The sequence below is a fragment of the Pseudophryne corroboree genome, chromosome 1, assembly GCF_028390025.1.
Source record: "Pseudophryne corroboree isolate aPseCor3 chromosome 1, aPseCor3.hap2, whole genome shotgun sequence".
In the NCBI taxonomy this organism is placed as follows: Eukaryota; Metazoa; Chordata; class Amphibia; order Anura; family Myobatrachidae; genus Pseudophryne; species Pseudophryne corroboree.
Window position 1 is genome coordinate 83028059 of NC_086444.1, and position 18588 is coordinate 83046646.

Genomic DNA, 18588 nt, shown 5'->3' on the forward strand with positions numbered 1-18588 from the left:
CATTGGAAAAGCGGAGACTAAGAGGGGATATGATCAACATCTACAAATATATAAGGGGACAATACACAGAGCTTGCGCGGGACCTGTTTTTGGTTAGATCAACACAGAGGACTCGTGGACACTCGCTCAGGTTAGAGGAGAGGAGATTCCGCACAATACGGCGTAAAGGCTTTTTCACGGTAAGGACAATACGTGTTTGGAATTCCCTGCCTGAGGGAGTTGTAATGGCGGAATCTGTCAACACCTTTAAGAATGGGTTAGATAAATTCCTAATGGATAAGGATATCCAGGGGTATGGTGCATAGTCATGCATTATAGTTACTATAAATAGGGATAAAATGCAACGGCTGACAGCAGCATCAGTCAGAAATTTTAGTCAAATCATCATGCATGGGAGACCACAAATAGGTTGAACTCGATGGACAATTGTCTTTTTTCAACCTCAGATACTATGTTACTATGTTACTAAAGATTAACATGATTTAAGGTACAACACAATTATTTCAGTTCCATTAACTATACATTTAAATTCATTGTAACATTGGGTCAAGTCTGTTAATATATCATATAATATACACCAAACATGCCACCTACAGGCACCGCTTACCTCTGCCGGCGGGCTTAAGTTTGGTGTTGCCGGGGTTCTCTCTGACTGGACTTCATCGTGAAATTGAGCATTCAGGAACAACTTTGGCGGCATGACCAGGGGCATATCAGAGAGTGGGCTTTCTGTAAGAAACATATTGGGGGTTATGTCTGTGCTATGGCCAGCAGGATGAGGACATGGGTTCCATACCCAGTGTTCTATGTCCTCCCAGGTAACACGCCAGAAACCAGGTTAATTAATTACCATGTACAAGTTTGGCACAGTATTATAGCGGACATTCTAATTGACCTTCATAGAATTCAGCCATTGATCCCACGCATTTAACAGCCGGAGCTAACTAATATGGCTGCAGGTGAAGTCAAGCTGAACATAAATGAAGGCGGATCACCAAGGGCCTGACTCAGGCTAATGGGCTGGTGCAATTTTCGATGGTGGCATATAAGAACACAGTCCTTACACTTTCGGCCACATGGATGTACACAATGGATTGAGTTTGTAGGGTATCTGCATAAACTCAGACGGTTTACCGCCAATAGACGCTGCTGCGTGCGAGAATAAGGCCCCAGATGTGTACTGACCTTTACATTTTCTAATAAAAAAACAAAGATATTACAGGCTTTTACACACTACTGAATGAGGAAATGTAAAGCCACAGTAGGAGGCAAGTGCCTAACGTCTGGAATTAAGTCCCATTGCAAAGAAAAACTAGGGAGCTCAGGAGTTATGGCACTGGGAAGAGTACTGCAAGGAAAAACTGGGGAGCCCAGGAGTGGTGGCACTGGGATGAACATTGAAGAGAATGAACTAAAAGCAACTTGCCAATGGTTAGACGAATGCTCTTTCCAGTGCCCAGGAGTGACAGCACTGGATTTCCAGTGCCTAGGCATACCGATGGTTAGAAAAATGCTCTTTGCAATGCTCTTTCGGGTACCCAGGAGTTACGGCACTGGGAAGAGCATTTGCAAGGAAAACTGGGGAGCCCAGAAGTGACGGCACTGGGAAGAGCACTGCAAGGAAAAACTGGGGAGCCCAGGTGTGACGGCACTAGGAAGAGCATTGCAAGGAAAAACTGGGGAGCCCAGGAGTGACGGCACTGGGAAGAGCATTGCAAAAAAAAACTGGGGAGCCCAGGTGTGACGGCACTAGGAAGAGCATTGCAAGGAAAAACTGGGGAGCCAAGGAGTGAAGGCACTGGAAAGAACATTGAAGAGAGTGAACTAAAAGCAAAATTGTGTACCTTTTTTCTTCTTCTAACCATCGGCAAGAAATACTTTGTGGTTCTTGTGTCGACAATAAACCACCTTTCCAAAATAGCAAAAAGCTATACATGCAGGCTTTCCTACTAAAGTGTTCACTTGAAAGTGGTAATACATACTTTTTTGGGGGTGTTTGATTAATGTGATCACCAAACTAGAAAAACTAAGGGGCCACATTATTTGAAAGAGGGGACTCCACGCATTCAAATAAGGGTACCCTGAGTTTATTAAAGCCAAGATGTGGGAGACACTTCCCCATCCATGGACTTCATAATGATTTCAACAGTCCTCAGGGGTCAACATCATTTAACAGAAGGAATTCCACAATTTCATACAAGGCCACTCCCCTGGTCTATGGGTGCCAGAACTGAGCACCTTTACCGACAGTTTCTGGCATTTGAATATTTAATCTCAACTCCTAGCGACAATTACTGGCATTTTCAAGCAACTTCCCCACTTTTGTTTGAACTCTTGCATTGCTGAGGACAGGTCCCACTTATCCTTAGCAAAGAAGGGGTTAAAGAGCTTGATGGCACTCTTCATTTCCATTTGGGTATCTTCGTCTTAATGGTTCATAACCTTCTCATTTGAATAAATGTAATTAATTGGTTGTCACATATTGGAGACATTTATGAAATCGTGCATCTGAAAAAAAAGGGTTCAGTAAACCATACACAGTAACTAGAAATTTGTCTTCCATTTCTAAACTGTACCAATAAAACTGGCTTGTTGCTATGAGTTAAAGCACAATTTTCCAATTTTTATAAATATCCCTATGACACATATAATAGGATTTTAATACCTACTGGTAAATCCTTCTCTCGTAGTCCATAAGGGACATTGGGGACACATTAGTACAATGGGGTATAGACGGGGTCCAAAGGAGCCAGTGCACTTTACATTTTTTCAACTGGGTGTGCTGGCTCCTCCCCTCTATGCCCCCTCCCACAGGCAGTTATAGGTAAAAACAGTGCCTGAAGGAGAAAGGACATACTAGAGAGAAGGAACTGAATAACAAGGAGTGGTGAGATTCTTTACCAACACACCAATAACATAAACACCAGCAACGGCTGGCAACAAAACAGCAACAGCTGAGCAGGTAACATACAACAGACCACCTGCAGAAAGTCAAAGCACTGAGGCAGGCACCCAGTATCCCTTATGGACTACGAGAAAAGGATTTACCGGTAGGTATTAAAATCTTATTTTCTATAGCATCCATAAGGGATATTGGGGACACATTAGTAAGATCCGGAGGTCCCAAAGCTTCCAGAACAGGCGGGAACGTGCGGAGACGTTTGCAGTACCGCCTGCCCAAGCTGGACATCCACTTTGGCCAGGGTAACAAATCTGTAGAACTTCACAAAGGTGTTCTTCCCCGACCAGGTAGCAGCTCGTCACAGTTGCAGGGCCGAGACTCCACAGGCAGCCGCCCAGGAAGACCCCACTGATCTAGTAGAGTGAGCTTTCAGAGACTGTGGAACAGGCAAGGCTGCGTGCACATAGGCCTGTTGGATAGTGAGCCTAAGCCAACGAGCATTGGACTGCTTTGAAGCTGGGCAACTTTTCTTCTGCGCATCATACAGCACGAACAAGGAATCCGTCTTTCTGATTCGAGCCATTCTCTTGACATAGACCTTCAAGGCTCGAACAGCATCCAATGCCTCCGGAGGAGCAGAAGTGCCAGAACTAGATGGAATTACAAGATGTTGATTCAAATGGAACACAGAGACGACCTTAGGCAGGGACTGCTGTTGAGTCCTGAGCTCTGCTCTGTTCTCGTAAAAGACCAAATACGTACTTTTACACGATAAGGCCCCTAATTCTGAGACACGTCTAGCAGAAACCAGGGCCAGTAACATCACCATCTTCCACGTGAGGTACTTGTCTTCTACCGTCATCAGAGGTTCAAACCAGGAGGCCTGTAAAAAATTCAACATCACATTCAAATCCCAAGGTGCCGTGGGTGGCACAAACGGAGGTTGTATGTGAAGCACCCCTTGTAAGAAGGTCTGAACTTCTGACAACAATGACAATTTCTTCTGCAAGAAAATGGAGAGATCTGAAATCTGGACCTTAATGGAACCCAGATGTAAGCTTTTATCCACACCAGCCTGCAGGAAACAATATAAGGGCGTTCCTCGCACCAGAAGACATACCTCTTCCAGATATGGTGATAGTGTTTTGACGTCACAGGTTTCCTGGCCTGAACCATGGTAGCAATGACCTTTTTGGAAAAGCCCTTGTGAGCTAGGATGTTGCGCTGAACTTCTATGCCGTCAAACGAAGCCGCCGTAAGTCCAGGTAGACGAACGGTCCTTGTTGAAGAAGGTCCCTTCTTAGCGGCAGAGGCCAAGGGTCTACTTCGGACATGCCCAGAAGATCTGTGTACCAAGCTCTCCGGGGCCAATCCGGGACAATCAGGATTGCCTGAACAACTTGATGTCTGATCCTCTTGAGCACCCGTGGGATCAACAGAATTGGAGGAAATAGGTAGACCAGCCGATACGGCCAAGGCGACGTCATCTACTGCGCTCGCCTGAGGATCCCTGGTTCGCGAGGAATAGCAGCGAAGCTTCTTGTTGAGGCGAGATGCCATCATGTCGATTTGTGGGCAACCCCACCGGTCGATGATCTGCTGCAACACCTGAAGGTGTAGACCCCACTCTCCTGGGTGGAGACCCTGACTCAGGAAATCTGCTTCCCAGTTGTCCACTCCCGGAATGAAGATCGCAGACAGTGCTCTTGCATTTCGTTCTGCCCACAGGAGTATCCTTGACACTTCTCGCATGCAGACCCTGCTTTTTGTCCCTCCTTGGTCAATTGATGTTCGCCACTGCCGTGGTGTTGTCCAACCCGACCTGGATCGCCCGATCCTTGAGCAGAGGAAAGGCCTGAATCAGAGCATTGTAGATTGCCCGAAGTTCCAGAATGTTGAGCGGAAGTAGTACTTCGTGGGCAGACCACCTGCCCTGGAACTGAGCCCCTTGGGTGACAGCACCCCATCCTATCAGACTTGCATCCGTCATGAGGAGGATCCAATCCTGAATCCCGAAGCTTCGGCCTTCCAGGAAGTTGGAAGACTGCAGCCACCACAGGAGTGAAATCCTGGCCTGAGGTGACAGTTGAATCACCCAGTGCAGCTGAAGAGGTGAACCAGACCACTTGCTCAGGAGATCCAATTGAAATGTTCTGGTGTGGAACCTTCCATACTGGATTGCCACGTACGAGGCCATTATTTTTCCCAACATTCTGATGCAAAGATGGATGGATATTCGAGCAGGTCAGAGAACCATGTGGACCATTTCCTGGAGTGTTCTCGCTTTGTCCTCTGGTAGGAACACTTTCTGTGCCACAGTATCCAGGATCATTCCCATAGAGGGGAGGAGCCAGCACATCCAGTGAAGAAATTTAAGTGCACTGGCTCCTTTGGACCCTGTCTATACCCCATCAAACTAATATGTCCCCAATATCCCTTGTGGATGCTAGAGAAACTGTATTTTATGTTCATAGAGCAGAGAGATCTCACCTGCAGCGGGATACGAGGGAGCCATGGGAGAGCTGAAAGGTTCATCACCCTCTGTCCCTGCATAGCTAAGAGGCTTACGTGACTCACTGTATCCTACAGAAAGAAAGGAAAGCCAGCTGCAAGTTAGATTACTGTGTGTCCCCTGACAGTTTCATCAGCACTTCAGTGAATAATCAAAAATAGCACAACTAGATCATTAATAAGATGACAATCTGGACCTACATAACGTCTTTCCATCACTGGAGCCCTAGCGGTTGCACCCATGCAGCCATTTTAAACGGGCTTTGTAGTTAGTCTCCACCCTGGCTAAAACCGGGCTCTGTGAGGACCAATACAATGCCACAACTACAGACACAGCAGATTTCATTGGTCCTCCCAGTCACACCCCCTTCTGCAGATACTGTACATGGAAAACGTTATCCACTTTAGTTACTTTAAATTCCAAGTAATATCACATAGACTAAACAAGGGTGAATTACAGTATCTATTAATAAGGTGACTTTATTCTTATATTTGTTATGGTTATACGGTCCTGTAGAAGGCAGAGACACATATAGAGATCAGATATTATTCCCCCAGCAGGTGACAACTAGAACATAATACTCTGCTTAATCTCGGCTTATATAAAATGCATGATACTTCAGCTTATCAAGCTTTAGAATGAATACAACACTCCGGCTAATCGCTGTGACCATTACAAGGAAGGATCTGTATGTTTATATCAATTTACATCATAGGACATCTCCAAGATTCTGTAACGTTCTGTAGGTGGGGCTGCAGAAACATTGCTTTAGTCATTATATATATATATATACACCTATAGTTACATTTAGTTGCATAGGCCTGTCGTAGCCACACAACCCCCAGAGGAGATAGCACTGGGCAGCAAGAAAAGCTACACAAGATGCTGCATCACTAGCCAATAAGTAATGTGTTACTGCAGCCCTGATGCAGACAGCAATAATCTCCCAATACGTTTAATCACAGGAAATTGTGCAAATAAATCAAACATGCAAATCAATGTAAAGTTGTGAGGTCAGACCTGGAGGAGCAGGAGGAGGGCTGGCGGCCAAGCCATTACTAGGAAACTCTTCACACTCTGTCCCTGTGTCCTTATGAGACTTAGAGGCTGCCACAAGAGAGGGTGCGTTTTATACAGCAAAGGTTTATTGAGCTGATTGTATAGCCATGCATTAATCACACAGTGAAATTGTATCATTTTACTACAACCAAAGTCAGATTTATTACAGACGTACTCCATGCAAGAATACTACTGCGTAGCCCAATACCGTATGTAAGACAACAGTGATTTCTACATTAAAGAGGTCATTAAACATAAAATATAGCCTGTTTCTTTATTATACATTTTAACCTTAATGTATGTATACAAGATATTCAATATTCTATGTATCTTAATGAAAAATGGTTTTAACAGACAATTTAAAAGGGAATCTGTTTATATGTTTTATTCTACCTTTGTACTGGTCTTAGAAAATAATGAAATGATTATATTAGGAATACATTTAGTTTCTATGATGGTGCTACTTAGAGGTCACCATTAAGTGCAGTTACCATTAATAACCTTCTCTTCCCCATAAGTATTATTTCCTCCAAGAACTGTCCTGTCTTAGTGAGATGTGATCATGCCTGCATTAAGTTCAGGGGACAAGAACAATACCGAACAGCATAGGACAGTGGAACAACACATAAGCAACTAAACATTGAGCATCTATAATTGCAATTGTTATCTGAGTTTCTTAAACCACTTGCCTGGTATGGCTGCATCAGATGCGACCACACCAGGCAGTGTTTTATCTGACCTGGTCGCACAGGATGCGACCAGTCAGATAAACAGTGTTAGCAGCGGCAGGAAAGAGAAACTTCCCTCCGCAGCTGCAGTCAGAGGGACCGAAAGCCTCCCTGCGCCCTCCCCACAGTTTTGCTGTGCTGCCGATCACTGCTGATTGGACAGCACGGCAGGATCCCCCATACCCAGCGGCTGAAGACAATAGCAGTCACTGGGGAAGTGTTTAACAACCCCCCAAGCCCCCCCCCCTGTGCACCTGGCGGCTGTCCAGGCTCTAAAAAGTAAAACTGCGATGGTCGCAACGTTACCGATGTACCGATGGTCGTGATGTTCCCGGCTGATGTTTCGATGTTTGGGGGGAAAATTACTTTTTTTTTACAATGGTTTTTTTCTTTTCTTTACTAAAATCATTTTACATAGGGTTAAATTCTTGTTCTTCACCTAATTCACTCATTTAAAATAACGTAAATTTCTGAGTGTTTTTTTTGGAGGGAAAAATCGTCAGTTAAGTGGTTAAGTAACGAGCTTTTAAGTTTAATGGTGCTTTAATTGCTCCTCTACAGTAGTGAAACTCAGCTCAGCCCAGTGTATACTCCTTGTTATATTAGAATTCAAAAGTCTTCACGTTACCAGAGTCTGTGTTGGTGCTTGCGTCCCGTATTTTCGGTGCTCCTTTCTGTGTGGCAGCCATATAATGTAACTCTGCCACAGAAAGGACTGGAGTGTCTGCAATCTGATCTGACAGCACTGACCCGAAAGTGCCTGAAATACAGTACAACACTCACATGCTGCAAATGTTACACAAAGTCTAGATTGAACAGTTCCATGTACACAAGTTTATCGATGTACACAGGCTCTATATAGACATCATGAAATGTAATCCTTATTATTAATATGTAATAATATCACCATTTCATTATTAAAAGCTTCAGTAAATTTTTCATTAAGAACACTGGCAATCAGAACAATGATAACAAACTCTGCAATTTAACATGGAGTAAAACTGAGGTACTTGGCATAATTTGTGCCCAAATATTTGGGCTCTCCTACCACGGCCAAGTGAACTCATCAAGTGGGTCTCATCTATGTAACACTTTTAGTACTGAGCTGCTACTCCTTTTAACACTTATAGGGATATGCAATTAGTTCCGATCGGTTCGGAGCGAATGAATTTGCCCTGCATGAGTATTCAATTAGGGCCGTTTTCGGCCGTTTTGAAGGTATTTTCGCCATTACCTTTATACCTTTTCTATTAAGTGAAAAGGCATTGGCAAAAAATGCATCAAAATCTGAGAAAATGGGCTGCATTTTTGATGGTAAACAAGTGGATTCACCGATCCACGTGTTTTAAGCCGCTGCCACATTTTCGCCCAGGCAAAAATCTGTACCTGATATTGCATACGGCAAATCTCCATTCACATAAAAATAGCGAAAAAACTCAGTTTTTGTTCACCTAGGAGAAAAAATGGAGCTAATTGCATACCCCCCTTAAACTGTTAGATCTCACTAGCGTGATGCCTAGGGACGGTTGAGCTGTGTCCTGTGCTCGGACCTTGAACCTTAGGAATGTTAGGAACCCACCTGATGAGGTCGCCTGGCATGGTAGCACCTCTTATTACGTTTAGAATTAGGATGTGCAGTCCAGCCACCCCCCCCCCCCACCCCCCCCACTAAAAGTTCTGGGACATCCCAGGTGCACAGCGCCCCCTGAGAATAGTAGAGAAATGCACATTCATACTAACAGTGGTATTTTACAGACTTTATTAAGAAATACAATTCATTAAAGTGCGCTCATATCCCACACACAGGAGTCACTCAGTGGGTTGGCTGAGCCAATATTCACTGCATTACCATGAGTACTGGTTCAGCCCACACAATGTCAATCTTCACCATAAATAGGTGACTTGGGAGCTATAGTAGCTGTTATTTGAGAACAGATACAATTAAACTTACCCAATGGAATGATAAATTCATTACCCTCCTCTAAATCCTGCTTGTCATGATGTACATCCTAGGGATAAAAATGTTCTTCATATTAATTCATAGTTTATTTATTAAAATTAGAGAGTATCAATTTAAAAGCAGATATGTGTTTGTTTAATTACAACTGAAACTCACTGAATTAACGGGTTTATTTCCCTATCAGGAGAAAAAAAAGAAGAAGAAAGGGGATAAGCAAAGCACAACTAAATACTTGTATCTCCGCGGAAAGGCTCCAATAACACTTTCTTTTCTTACATATGTTTTAAAACTGTGCGCATTCCATAAATGCAAGTGTCCGTGACTATAAAGATGACAGATGTATTATTTTCCAATGGAATGTATCTTAAGTTATGTACTATTCGAAATACATTGTATAGGTGCAAAAGGCGCAACTTTATGTTAAACTCTAATCATGCCACAAGTGTGTGCACAGCGTCACAACATAGTAGATATAATGAATAAGAGGTCGTATCCAATGTATGAAGCAAATAGTGGGAAGAAGGGAAGGGATTACATCACCACAGGAGGAGGAGTCTATTGTTAAAGTGCTTTCTGTTGGTGCAAATTAATCCAAGAGCAGGAATGGAATACTGAAATGAATAACATATACCTCCGTTTGCACAACCTCATCAAAATTATTTGGCTTTATGATGGAGTCCTCAGGTCGGAATGCAACAGATGTTTTTTTCATTTTCTTTTCACCTTTTTCCTGCAAAGTGCGTCTTTTCTGTCTACGTTGAGATAAAATAAAAATGTTTACGCTGCGCCCTACCGAGAGTCTCTTGTATAAGCAGGCTACTGTCTTTCTAGCGCAAGGCAAGTAGAGAGCTGAACGGAGCAACCCCCCTCATTCTACCTTAAAAGCTCTCACAGGCTTACGTTCATTTATTTTTATTCCTGGCATCTCCATAGCTGTTGGATGCCAGGCCGATGAGGTGCCATTATCATTACCTCCACCTGTTACCCAACGGCTTACTCTCCAGTGGCGTCTTCCAGGTCCCAGCAGTCATGTGACCATCAACTCCTGGTCAGACCTTCGATCGTCCGGCGTTCTGCTATTTCCTCTAGAGCAGAGTTGGGAGGCATGCATCCCTACAGCTGCTGTTTAACTACACATCCCAGAATGCACTGCCACAGTTTTGGCATGTCCTGATAACAAAACCGTGGACATGCTGCGATGAGTAGTCCCAAACCAGCTGCCAGGCTAACTATTGGCCAGCCCTGCTCTATTGCCTAACCCTCCTCTGCAACCTAAACCTGACCTCCCCACATTGCCTATCAACATTTTAACAATGTCAACATCATAACTGTCAATATAGTAGTGTCAACATTATGAATTGTTCCTGTTGAACTGCTGACTACATCCCGCACAAAGGGATGGCTAGGAGAGTCTTTCTACTTGTCTAGGTACAAACATTGTAGGAACAATTTTGACATTAGACAGCCTCTGATTGGAGCATTTTAAACTGTTTTAATAATAATAAAAATACAATGATATTGCATCACGGGAGTAGTTTTAGCCATGATTTGTACCTTTTAATGCTGTCCTCAGCTTTTACTACTTCCTCAAAGGGCTGGATGTTTGCTTTCAGCAGCTGCACACTTCCCTCTGCTGAGCCAGGGGCCCTGAGTGCGGCATCTCTCTCAAATGCAATCAGGTTCTCCAGCGGTATGAGTCTAGGTGTGGAGCTGAGGTGGAGACTCTGAGAACAGAAGGATAATATAGAACGTTTTATGTAACTAGATATCAGGATTACCAAGCCAGTTCAGTGGCTGTAAGGAATGCTGGCAACTCCAATCAGGATGACTGAAGCCAAACTTACACTAATCTGGTTATTCTACACGATGTGTGACCTGGATCCTATTGGTCAGGTGCTAATTATGCTTTTCTTTAAATGTTACCAAAATAATGTATAGCTGATGTGCCCAGTTTCAACTGGGCAAAGGTTTGCTGGGCAGAACATTTTACTCCTTTTCACCCCCTTAGAAGTCAAATTTGGACTTTTCAATTTTTTTGGGAAAATCACTGTCACAGTTTTCCGAACACACAGGAGAGTTCACCAACTGTCACATTTTCCAGAGCAGAATGATGATGCATTTGAAATAGCAGGCCGACATTTTGCCATATAACTCTGAGATTAAGTAACCAATTACAATAGCAATATAATTCTTCGGACCAATTTAGTATATGATGCATCCTGCTCAGACAATAGCATCATAGAAATAGGTCACTCATAAAAGTTGTCCTTCAGCTGTTCAGGTATCGAAATATATAGATGTTACAAAATTGTATTTTAGTTTCAACACAGCTGGTTCTGCAGATGTTGTAAGATTTTCTATAGGTGGTGAAAACTGCAGACCACTCTATGCACACAAACTACCTAAGTGCTAATCAAAGGAGGACCACGCACTCACCTTTACTGACCCTCCAAGGACAGGTGCACCTGCGGTCAGAGCCCATATGTCGGCTACTGCAGAGCCAGGCGGGGGAGCCACATCTACAACCACCCACCTAAAGACAATCCTCCAGACAAGAAACAGAACTGGTAGGTACTAATGGGAACATGCAGAAGGAGTCACACCTCCTTACCAGGACCTTGTTTGCCTGTCGTTCCCAGTCCTCCTATGTGTAGGATCCCACACGTTCCCCTCCCCAACTATCCAACCACTGCTCCAACTCTGACACTTCCCCCATTTGGACTGTCTGTAATATGTTTGTGTTTCACATGAATGGACATTATTACATGCCGTATTGTTAATCTCAGTAGCGCGGCCACATTCTATAATTACCCCTCAACGGTTTTCATAACTTGATTACCACACCTGTACTGTTATAGGATATACAGTATGCCACCCTTATACTTAGCCCTTACTGTTATTTACTAAAGAGCATGTTTCTAATTAGAGGCTCAAATACAGTATTATATATTTAATGAACACATTGGTTTAGTTCTCATATAACATATCCCAGCTGCATTTCTGTTCCCCTGAGACCCCACACTAATCACAACTATAGTGACGTGATAATTATTATATAAGAATTGAATCTAACACAGTATTATTTAGCATCTGCCACATCGTCAGTTTCATATAAACTCCCAGATATTTAAAAGGGCAATATTTTTACTAGCTAGACACAGCTAGTAATAGCATTGCCCTGTTAAATATCCTACGTAAACACAATCAGAAGCGAGGGGTTGTTGGTTAATAAACCCCCAGGACTCAATGGAATTTGAACCAGCAAGAGCATTATAACACTATGTTGATACTACAGTATGAGTAGATTATTTACCTGTGTCTCTTTGGTTAAGTCCGCTTTAAGCAGTGTTATCGCTGCCTGTGGTGGCATCGGTGACACACCTGACTTGGCGTTAGACAGCGGTGGCACCATCGGGACTGTGACGCTGGGACGTGGAATGGGTGGAACATACAACACTGGATCCAAGCGCAGATGCAGTAGAGGCATTCCTATGTTGTTCGGTGGCCTCTCAAACAAATCTCTTCCAGGATTTTCTTTCTTCTCCTTTGTTTTAAGGAATGGTTGGTGAACGTGGGAGCTTTGATGCGATTGGAATGAATCCGCAGCTGGATGCTTTGAGAGTCTTTTAATGACAAGTTCTGCCCATTTTTGATTTTCCTCTGCTCTTCTCAAGACTTTAATACCGGTGTTACTGACAACTGTGTAACCTGGAATGTTATCGGATGGTTGAGAACTGGTTGCCCTCTGGGCAGAGTTCGCTGGCCCCCAAGCTTCCCTGAGGGGAGGACGATGGTCCCCTCGGAGTTGTAGGATATTGGGCTCTGTGCGTAGTTTTAGCAGTGGGAATCCATTGAGACTACTCAACCCCTGAGGCATGATGAGAGTAGGGGTCTTCTGAAGAACTGATGGAGGAGTTATTAAAGGCAGACCTTGGCTATGAGCCATTCTTAATAATCCCAAGTTTGCTGGAATTTTTCCTCCATCGGTACCCTGGCTGGATGGGATGGTGAGCTCAGGAAGCTTCTGTGCACAAAGGTATAATATACACACAGTGTTAGCTACTGTATGACAAAACAACAAATGTTCTCCCAAAATATTAAAGTACCCAGAGACTGAAAATAAGTAAAACATGCTAGCTGCAATTTAAAATAGGATATCGCTCCCACTTAATGAATAAATTCATTCATATATTTTTTAGATTTTATTTCTGCATTGTTAATTTTAAAAATAAACATAGATGGGGACATACATACACTCCCAATTCCACACACAAACTACACAAAGTAAGTGAAGCAAGGTTTTATAGACAATCGGGGTATTGGGGCACTTGTAGAAACACATTTTGTCTTTTCTACCCAGGATATATGTTATGTTGAAAGGCTGTTTGCAGACGTCTGGGATGTTGATTGCCCCAGGGCAGATTTCCAGGAGATGGGCACATGTGGGCACATACATATCATATGCAAAACAAGAAACGGAATTTGAAACATCTGTGGTTATACATCCACATAATGCAGTGAAAGAATCAAATTTAGACTACTATACAGTATGTGACTATGTGGATCTCCAACATCAAGCCGAAGGCGTGTGTACAAATAAATAGCAGCTCCAGAGTATAAGGTTGCCCCTTCTTACTCACCTATACGGACCAACTCTGATCGCTTTATCATCGGCTATATACAATGACCGACGGATTATACAGTGACTTTCCATCTTAACTACTCATGTGAGTAATTTATACTCTAACACCGCAGTTAGGCTCACCAAATCCATCTCCTTCGGGAGCCGGTAATTGGAGAAGCATAGCAGTAATAACTGTGAAGTGCTGTCATCAGCTGTATCTCCGTGTCACAGCCGTCTTTATTAATACGCTCTAATAAGAGTTACCATATGGATTCTCTTTAAAGCTAAACATTTACAGATATCTACAAGCTTTATTACTACTCCAATATCCATCAAGGGGACTATTAGCAGGACTGCTATTGGAAGCCGTTAGTGATTGCTACATATAGCTGCACCCTTGTATATTTCCACTGATGGGATTTCTCTTTTTCAGCTGAATAACCCCTAATACAGAGACTTTATCTCATGTGGAAATATTTATAGGAAAACAAAACAAGGTGGCAGCATAAGCACAAAAGTATTACTACGGAACTTTCATTAATTGGTTCATATTAATTCCTTATTTTGTATCAGCGACAGACCCGTAATCTGGTGATTTTTATTAATTATTTATAATTGAATTCATGAATACATCCATTATAGGAGTATATTTTTATAATATAAAATTTGGTATAAATAAATATTGTTTATATATGATAAATTAGCGCTCTATATTTTATCTAGGTGTGTACAAAAATGGGGTGTGGCCTTGTACCTGCTAGGCCACACCCCTAGTATAAGAGACAATGAAAATGCCAGATCCACATAAAATACATTGAAAAAGACACTTCCACATAAAATAATTAAAAAATCCAGATCCACATAAAGTATATTGAAAAAGCCATATTCACATAATACACTTCAGCTCCTCCATGTGTCACTCCAGCCAGCTCCCCTATGTGTCACTGTGTCATTCCAGCCAGCACCCTCCTGTATCACTCCAGTCAGCTCCCCCATCATATCTTTCCTGCCAGGATCCTTCTGTGTCACTCCAGCCAGCTCCCCCTTGTATCACTCCAGCTCACCCTCATATGTCACTACAGCCCAGTATCTGGCTCCCTCAGTTTTCAGTCGCCGTAGTGCTGCTGTGTGTCTGGCTGGAGTGCACCAGTTTCCAGGATCTGTTGTGGTCACGTGACTTTGAGTGTCGGGAGCCACATTGGAATAAAGAAAGAGCCGCATGAGGCTCAAGAGCCACGGCTGTGCTAGGTGATATTTTTGCTCTGATGCTATGACAACTTATTTTATTACGTGTAAATGTAGTATAAAGCACAGTGTGACTTAGCTGGTCCCGAAATTTCTGGGCTGCGGTCCCAAATGATAGGAGTTCCTCAAAGAGCTCTGGATGCAGTAGTAGGAATGTGGCTAATCTTAAAGGGGGGTACACTCGGAGAGATCCGTTCTTAAAATCTAAGCAATCTGACTAGATTGCTTAGATGTTAAGCACGGATCTCTCGCGTGTATGCCCCACAGCGACAGCGATGCGCGGCCCCGCTGGGTGAAATGAGCGCCCCCCACCCTCGTTCAGCACACATCGCACTGTACTGAGCGGTCACTGACAGATCGATCAGCACACATCTCACCCCGTGTGTACTGCCTTTTACTCAGACTTATTTCAGCCTGGAGGGGGCATCAGATTCCTGAACATGTCTGCTGAAGTTCTAAATCTCTCAGACCAGACTTAAGTGGGGTACACACGGAGAGATCAGTGCTTCAATTCTAAACATTGCTTAGAAGTTATGCACAGATCTCTCCGTGTGTATCCCCTACAGCGATAGTGATGCACGGCCCCGTGTGTCGCTATCGCCCGTGCTAGATTGGCCTGCATGCAGGCACAATCTAGCAGATCGCTCACTTCATCGCTGGGAGAAATGAGCGGCCTAACCCCCTCCCTCCCCCCCGGACCCCCCACACTCAGCACACATCGCGCTGTGCTGAGCGGGGGGAGTGATGCGTGCTGGGCGGCCACTGAAGCTCAGCACACATTTCTGGGGAAATCTCCCCGTCAGTACTGGCCTTTAGTGGAGCTAGGGTAATTTGCCAGATAATTGTATAGTGTATGCCCAGCATTAGTCGCACCCGCAGCCAATAAGATTACATTGTAGGAAAAAAGTTGCAGCCTGGCGTAGTAAGGTGCAGGGGTGACTAGGCATGCTGGGAGTGCCCGTGTGGGCGCACGGCAGTTACAATGAGCATGGCTAAATCTGTAGGTACCTAACCAATTTTGGCCCGGGTGGGTAGTACTCTACCCAGCACTTCAATATTTTTTCACACATTATATATATATATATATATATATATACACACACACACACACACACACACACACACACACACACATACACACACATACATACATATATATATATATATATATATATATAATAATTATGCCAGATTTTTCTTAATTAGGTTAAAATTAGCCATCCCACAAAAAAAGTTGAAAAATTGGTAGAAAACTCCCCACCCGGCCGGGTTACTGCAATAGAACTAATTTGGCCCACAGAAAAACAGCAAAATCTCATTGTCAGTCATAATCATTTCCAGACACTTTTGTACACAGACACACTAAAATACACTAGTAGCAGGTTAAATAAAAGGAACAGCAATACCTGCAGATTCTCCTCATTGCTCTGGTCAGGAGCGGCCTTTCCCTCACCAGCAGTGACGTGACATCTCGTGGATGCTTGCTCCGTATCAGCTACCTGGCTAGTGTGTGATCCAGGTACTGTAGTAGCATGCTTCTCTGGGGCAGGTACTGGAGGGGGGTGGTTCTGTGCAGAAGGCACTCCAGTAACATGGTTTTGTGGGGCTGGTACTAGAGTGGGATGGTTTTGTGGGGCAAGTACTGGAGTTGGATAGTTTTGTGGGGCAGAACTAAGGACCTGAAGCATAGATTGTCCCCCAGCAGGGTTCAACACTGGATTCCTTTCCACTTGTGATGTCTGCAGCAACATGTGCTGTACGGCTGGCAGAGCCGCAAAGGAAGACCCCACAACTTGCATTAAGCTGATGAAGTTTACTTGCTGGAGCTGGAAAGTAATGGAATAAATAATTTCACCAAGCAATTTTAGAATAAGAACACTTGCTGTACTCTGACATATACTATCAATTCCTTTTAAGACAACACTATTATTAAACAAAAAGTTTGTATACAAATATGAGGCAACTCTACTAATTTGGTTGATACAGGTGTATAATTGCCACTAATTTCCATGTAGGTCTTTATTATTGGTGACACACTACGTGTATCAGCAGTATGGAAATTAGTGGCTTTACAGCTTTAAATGTGGTTGATAGACGCTTGCTATCTCCACTTCTATGCCCAGTCACTTTTTGGCCACAGACTGGTCTTCTTGTTGTCCTGTCACTTGACCAGAGTACCCAATGGCCGTACCTGGCAGGCCTTACTCAGGTCTCACCTGTGCTAAAGTAGAGCTATTACAGTACAGTGAAAGTTTGGTTTTGCAGCACAGAGAAAGAGGCCAACCCCCTGATAGAAATGACAGCTAGAAAGATAACCAACAATCTAAGTACATATTTAGTATAGGACGTCTGTAACTTTACAGCTGTAGCGCCTTTGCCTACAAAAGGGGAGAATGGCTTATAGCAATAGTTTCTTAGCGGAGACAAGATTGGTGGATTCTTGTAACTTTACCTGTAGTAATCTAAACATTTCATCCTGGAATAGTTGTCTAAAAGCCTCCGACGTGTTGCCAGGCTGAGCGCTGTGCCCTCCATCAGGAACGGATGCTGTCTGGTTTGTGGTGGAAGCAGGAGGCTGACAGATCATGGCTGCATTGGAGAAGGACTGTGGGAGCGGAGAGCTGAGACTAGCAGAAGCAGCTGGCTCACTCCTGGGAGAAGAATAAACAAACAATTATTTAGCAGTTACAATGAAACATAACTCAATTAAGGTAAGGTAATGAAAGGGAGCTGAAGGGGCACTATAAGTATAATGTATTGTTAGCATGCTTTTCAGATCATGGAGTAAATGGAATAGCCTGCACTATGCAAGCATTGGCAATCTGACAGCGGGTCTGCCTGGTGTTTTTAAGGGGGCAATCATTTAAAAGGCAAAATCAATCTGGGTTTGCCTTTTAAATGACTGTCCCTTTAAAAAACCGGGCTGGCTCGCCAAGAAATAGATGATGCCTGTAGGTTGCAAGATATCACATTTAACTACTACTATGAGCACATCACTATGGTTATGTTCAAGTTGCACTTTACCTGTGTAGTCCTTGTGCTTCCATCTGCACAATTGTGTAGCTACATGTATTATGACGAAGGTATAGCCCTGGCAGCGAGTCTAAAGGTAGCAGATTTCACTTTACCTGTACTGTCCAACCCTGCTTGTACAACCAAGGCACTTTCAATCACTGATTGTTTGTGTTGGGTCTCCACAGCGACTAACGCTGCTCTCATAGCACAGCATGCACACTCTGCTCTCTCAGTTTATTTACATAGTGCAGATGGCCTATGAGTATTCAGAGACTGATCATAGGAAACATAACTTTAACCATTTCGCAACTCATGAATAGAACAAACTTAACTTTATCCGCATGAGCCAGTTTCAATGGTAAAACTTATTGAAGTCTTTTCTTTGGTAGCAAGTTTTGGCATGTGATTAACCCAGCAAAGGCCAGAGTAATATATGGCTACAAATCAGCAAGTGTATAAATGGTAAAAAAAAAAAAAGGATAAAAAAAATGAACTTCTTTACATTTACACTTATAAAAACGCATTCATATTCCAACAAGAGAC

At 43.3% G+C, this 18588-nt stretch overlaps 1 protein-coding gene across 6 annotated transcripts in view; it reads right to left on the reverse strand.

Annotated features, from left to right (window-relative positions):
* CPLANE1 (ciliogenesis and planar polarity effector complex subunit 1) overlaps positions 1-18588 on the reverse strand; it is a 250462-nt gene that overhangs the window by 56952 nt on the left and 174922 nt on the right. For 3 of the 6 annotated variants that reach the window (XM_063961138.1, XM_063961124.1, XM_063961129.1), the window contains exons 31-40: positions 17483-17681; positions 16437-16856; positions 12475-13185; positions 10716-10885; positions 9793-9913; positions 9153-9210; positions 7830-7961; positions 6435-6521; positions 5393-5485; positions 608-729 (exon numbers count right to left, since the gene is read on the reverse strand). In XM_063961138.1, the coding sequence (XP_063817208.1) occupies positions 608-729; positions 5393-5485; positions 6435-6521; positions 7830-7961; positions 9153-9210; positions 9793-9913; positions 10716-10885; positions 12475-13185; positions 16437-16856; positions 17483-17681 (2113 nt within the window). The remainder of the gene's footprint in view (positions 1-607; positions 730-5392; positions 5486-6434; positions 6522-7829; positions 7962-9152; positions 9211-9792; positions 9914-10715; positions 10886-12474; positions 13186-16436; positions 16857-17482; positions 17682-18588) is intronic. The other 3 variants (XM_063961144.1, XM_063961148.1, XM_063961157.1) reach the window with 3 other exon arrangements.